Genomic DNA, 6000 nt, shown 5'->3' with positions numbered 1-6000 from the left:
GTTTCCAAACAGCTGGTCCAACTAGATGTCAAAGTGTTTATCAGCATAAACATAGCACATGATACTAGTCAAACTCATTAACAGTATTCACTATTGAATATTATCACTATATGTACATACTCAATCACATAAATAATCACAAATAGTAATCAATTGTACAAAATGCCAGTTCAAAAATTACGTTTCTGTTTACGAATGGACAATGAATTATTATACGACTATGACAAACTTCAATCTTCTTGTTTTGCTGTTGTTATTTTTATTTTTAATTTCACATCTAACCGCAATTACACTCGCCACTTAGGATGGAATGCTTTGTAAACCTGTTATCGATATCATCAGTTCTGTAAACATATACAATGTTGCATGTTTTAAAACTTCATATATAGTGATTTCAATGTGACTGTTATTCATATAGGCAAATCTTATATGCTTGATATAGATGAATTACATGATTTCTTGTATCCAATTTTGGCGTCTGTTGTTTTCCTCTTCTTTGTTTTGCTAATTTTCCTTCCAACGCTGGTTTTTCATGTACTACGAGGAAAAAAAAAAAAAAAAACCTCCCTCCCTACCATGAAATTTGATACCAAAAGGATGCTAACCAATTATTTTTTTTTACTTGGCCTAATGTACATACTGTATCTCGTATCTGTGGAAAGTTTAATGTAACTAAATGATGTATAAAGTGTCATATTAGCCATGCCAATTTGGAAGGCACATTTCCTTCCACAAATCGGAAGTCATACGATGCAACGTGAGGAGCATCGCGTTAAATTATCAATAAAATGCATTTTTGCTGTCGACAATCAAGGGTGACCAATTTCACGGGTAGATGCTAGTAAAAACATACAGTATGACATGCACAGCTACCATGCCCACGCTTCGATCGAAAAAACCATTCCCCAAAAATGTTTAGCTGATTGAAATAAGCCAATCAGCAGGTCAGTTTCGCGATTGTTGTCAAGGAGGTTTGGATTTGTATACAGAAGAAAACCCCTTTGTAATTGGCTGAAACATGTGTTGATGAAATGACTGACCAATCAGAATTAAAGCTTATATTATAAGCTTTCCAAAGTTACCAAGCATTACATTATTTTGACCTCCGAACAAGATTGGGGAAATGGTAAATTCATGAGTATTTGGAACAATAAAATGCCTTTGTTTGACATATTTCCAGATTCAAGTGGCTAACTAAAATCATTTTTTAGAATATAGTGGAATTTCCGAATGCCCAGAAAACACACTAAAATTTTTTCAAAATTCCCAAAAACATTCCTGTTCTTCCTTTTATAAAATACTCTCAGAAAACCGGGTCTCCCTATTCCGAATTCAGCCCATGAATTTCACATCGGCAATCGCTGACCACATTGTTGAGCCAGGATTGCCAAAGGACGGCAACTTTTTGCCGACCTAGGTCTAGATTTCTTTGCTTCAAAAACTGCTTAGAAAGTAAAAACTTTGAAACAGAAACTAAATTTAACGTACGTTGTCAAACCAAGGAAATTGGTTGTTGGTAAACAGATTTTTTCGTACAATAATTATTTTTTAGGCATACGTACAATGTGTGCATGGCTTTCTCGCCTAGCTAGGCCTAAAACGTCGCCCAATTGAAGCCATGTGGGCTGTGTATATCGTAATGCTTATCAAAATCTATTATTTTCTTCATTGTACAGTATTATTATCATATTTAAAATGTTTATTATATAAAAACAATCAAATTAATCATATTGTAGGCCTGCCGTTCGCTCAAACACAAACATGATCGCATCATGACTTCTACTACTTTTCTCACCGACAAAGTGTGTTGAGCTCCTCGATGGGAGGGGATGCTCCATTCTCCATTGGCGCTACCAGTTGATAATATGCTTATTAGTAGTAATATGCTTTTGGTAAACTTAGCTAAATCAGAGGTGGGACTCACACGATGTTAATCCTTTTTAAGCCTTCTACTATCCTATACTTAATTATATGTCATTCACAAACAAAAAATTTAATCTTGTTTTTCGACATACTTCGCTATTTGTATTTTTGCATGTGCTGATTATAGTTTCAGTTAATCAACCACCTAAAGGCCCTAAATAGCAAACCTAAAACAGATTGGGAAGAAAAGGAATTTCCTACTTGTGTGCCTAGGGCTTCTTGCAGGGGAGGACCTACCAATTGGAGAAATTCTGGGCTAAATCTTTACAGAATGAAAATTACTCACCAAAAAATCTAAATTTATTTCATCACTTAAAATTGAATATTTAAGAATTAATAATATCCTTGGTATTTACACCGAATAAATCCAATCCAATCCAATCCAAAGGCTACGACAAACTTAGACCTTAGGATCCATAACTGCATGGCAACTGGGGCTGTATGGACTATGATAGGCCTTAGGAAATGATTAGGGAATGCAGTAGCAAGGGAAAGGGTGAGAGATAAAAAATAAAAAAACTTGCACCACAGGTTCCACTATCCTACCACTTGAAATTTTTAGAGCAAAAATCTGTACTAAGTAAAGATGCCAGGGCCAGAAATTCCCAATGAGGGGTGTACCCTCAAAAAGGGCCCACATTTATCTCGGCCCCACCATGGTTGTTGCTGGGGTGAACAAATTTTATAAATAGACCCTCCAGATTCCTGAAAATGGCACTTTCAGCCTATAAAAATGTGTTTTCCAAAGAAAGTTTTCAACAAAGCAACATGCCCTCGAACCTACTCCCGAATCCGCCGTTGGTGATGCAAGTGGTTAGACATCGCATCATGTCAATGCGGCCACTTAATCCTTTATTCCTTATCAGTCTCCCTCTCCCCATGTCAATACTCAATGCCACCAGATTCAGTGAACACTCAGAAAATAGCCAGATACTTGTTAACAATTGGCTTGTTAGTCTTACACCCCCTCTACATTATCTCAGTTAGGTTTGAAAGTGCAGAGGCCAGCATGTTTTGTTCAAGAATGCTTATGATGCACAAACAACTCTTAAAATCAAAGAATACACAGAGTGGATTTTTGCTTTGTCTATATACATTCCATTCTATTCATAGGTCTCAAATTACAAGCCTGGAGCAATTAAAATACAAAGTAGGCATATGTAAATAGGCGTGGGATCATAGTCACTTCAACACCTATGACTTATTATTTATATACTCATAAAGGCCCATATAAATGTATATATGATTGTTTCTATTCTTTTAAATTATTACATTAGAACCTCGATTTTATGTACGGTACGGGACCGGAGGGCGTACATAAATTGGGATTCGTAAAATTAAGGTTGGGTTAAATTTGTGGTGACCTTTGACCTAATACATACGTAACATCGAAAAAGAGAATAAAAATAATTATTGAACAAATTAGCTTTAGCAAATGGTGTATTAGCACTATCGTTGTCAAAATTAATATTAACAGGAGGAGTTGACCCAAATCCAAAAGTGCTTGGATTTTTACTCATACCACATGACAAAGAATTCACATAGTTTTGGTATGCCAATCTACAAATTTTCTTAAAATTAGTTTTAGCCATTCTAAAAGTTTTCAATATCAAGCCTGTTCCCTTTTCTTTTTTAATCAGCAATAACTTTCTTTGGCTTTCATGATAACACCATGGTGACAGTTTACGTTTAGGCTGACTAACTGGAACAAGGTCTTTAATAGCACCCTCAATTAAAGTATAAACCAGCTTCATTAACATCACAAGCAAAATTAAGTATATTCCAAGGAATAGAAAAAAAGAGTTGAATTAAAATCATTAATATTAAGGCATTTAAAATTGTATAAAGTTCTAGAACTGGTGATTGAACTAGCATAAGTCTGGTTGTTTGTAGAAGGAAAATCAATTCTCAAAGAACAGTGATCAGAATTAAAAATAATAATTAAGAACTGTTGTAACGTTATTGCACATATTTTTGTTTGATAAAACAAGATTGTGACATATTCAAATCATGAAAAACAAATAAGATAAATTTAAAACAGTTACTCTAATTTAGTCTCATTGCATGTTCAGTGCAGTACTTTTAAAATCAAGGTTTTTTTTCCCTTTTCTCTTCTTTTTGAATTTCACTTTTGTGCGAGTAGTATTGCAACTACACTATAGTGAGTGGAAATACTACTGTCTTATTTACGATCAAAAAGGACTAGGGAGATAGGAAGCACACAGAACCTTAATTAGCATTTTTATTTCACAATAAATTTCATTTACTTAATTTATCATTATCATGACATCATGGTGAGATTGCATCAACTTAACATTGTAGTTTGTAATCTCGTGGTATCACTACTTACAAATGAGATAGACCTATCCGTGTCTATAGGCTATATAATTATTGTTTAATAATGGCTTTATAAAACTCAATTGACTAACTGTAATTTTTGAAATTGGAAAAAATAGAAAACTATGTACAATTTTTAATAATAATATACATTAGTTTGTAATAGGTTTACACGCTTCCAATTTTAGCAACGTACAGTACATTGTTTTCTAATTTCAGACTTTACTTTCTTAAAATGTTGTCTGGCTGGCCTTAACCAAAATGCCCTAATACAGACCTGTTCTTGAATATGCTGCCCTAGTTTGGGGTACTTGGCTTTACTAACTGTCAATCTAACCAACTTGAACCGATTCAGCTTAGGGCGTTTAAAGTAATCATTCCCAATGTAAGCTATGAAAGAAAATTGACCCTGCTTTATGACCGGCTCATCTGATTATTCAAGCAATACTTCCTGAAATTAAAAAGCCAGCCTAATAGAGAATACTATTTATTCATTATTTATATTCCATACTCTTTATTTGCAACTGTGATATTCTGTTTATGTTCTTAATTTGACAGGCATATCAGGGTATGTCAGTAGCAACATGTATAAACGTCTAGGAGGTGAAAGTTGGGTGTGGAATATAATTCTTACATCATCCTTATTCTCAGGTAATTTATTTAATATTTTGAGTTATTATTATTATTGGAGTATGATAATACAAATATATTTCTCTAATGTCCGTAGTTCCTCTCGTATAAACCCAAATTTATTCTATCCTATTTTTTTCAGTACCTTTCTTTTTTGTATGGAGTATTGTGAATTCTGTTGCTTGGCACTGGGACTCAACCCAAGCCCTTCCATTCACCACTATTTTGCTACTCATTATCATGTGGATACTCAGTAAGTATTACTTTTACATTTTAGTATGTACTTATCTGTACCTTCATAATTAAGGCCTAATAAAATTGTTTGCTAGCCCAAGGAAAAGTACTGGAATCATCCTAGGCTAGTGTGTGTACTACTTACTACTATCTAGTTTATAGGTTGTGATGGAAATTTGTTTTGTTTTACTTGCTGAAATCACGACTGTAAAACTGTCAAAATGACAAATATATCTTTAGCCTACTCATCGCTGTCAATCATTCAATACATTATGAATACGATCCTTAGTGTAGGCTCAACCGCTGTGGTACTGTCCTATCTAAGTTAGCTATCGCATTGGGCCTACACAGTACAGACGGATTTTGTCTGGGCGTAGGTAGACTTCCCAGAGATAGTCCTTGGCCCGGACACTTAAACCACTGTATGGTTAATTTTGGCAGATATTTTTCTACCCATGATCCATGGCCTACCATCCCCGCATAAGAAACACAAGAGAGACCTATAGCCCATTCTGTGCGCAACGACCACACAGACCCTGTCTGTGTGGTCGTTGTGACAGGCGAGCAATAAAACACAACAAATTTTGCGGGATGGCGTGGGTGGTGGGGAGATTAAAGAAATACTGCAGATGAACGTAAAAGTGCACTCTCCCAATACCAACCCCCCTCCCCCACCTCTGGACCGGTTACGATGTTTGGATTTCCGGAAAGTTTAGTTAGTGTAACATATCTATTGAACCCTTTCCGAACAAGCTTGTTTACGTTGTAGGCTAGCTGGTGAAGTAGGCATAGGCCTAGCTAGCAAGTGTCCCGTGGGTTCGGTATGGCTAGGCCTAGCCTACGAAAAAATAGTTACCATACAAACAGTGTACAGTA

The 6000-nt window shown here is 35.3% G+C and overlaps 1 protein-coding gene across 1 annotated transcript in view; it reads left to right on the top strand.

The window, feature by feature from the left end:
• LOC117119325 (transmembrane 9 superfamily member 1-like) overlaps nt 1-6000 on the top strand; it is a 45658-nt gene that overhangs the window by 25265 nt on the left and 14393 nt on the right. Inside the window, exons 10-11 of the mRNA XM_033264109.1 lie at nt 4819-4911; nt 5033-5143. Of these exons, the coding sequence (XP_033120000.1) occupies nt 4819-4911; nt 5033-5143 (204 nt within the window). The remainder of the gene's footprint in view (nt 1-4818; nt 4912-5032; nt 5144-6000) is intronic.

The sequence above is a fragment of the Anneissia japonica genome, unplaced genomic scaffold (genome assembly GCF_011630105.1).
Source record: "Anneissia japonica isolate Jap-2015-1 unplaced genomic scaffold, ASM1163010v1 scaffold218054_len391659_cov197, whole genome shotgun sequence".
Lineage (NCBI taxonomy): Eukaryota > Metazoa > Echinodermata > Crinoidea > Comatulida > Comatulidae > Anneissia > Anneissia japonica.
The sequence above is the reverse complement of the archived record's forward strand: the minus strand, read 5'-3'. Positions and strand labels throughout refer to the sequence as shown.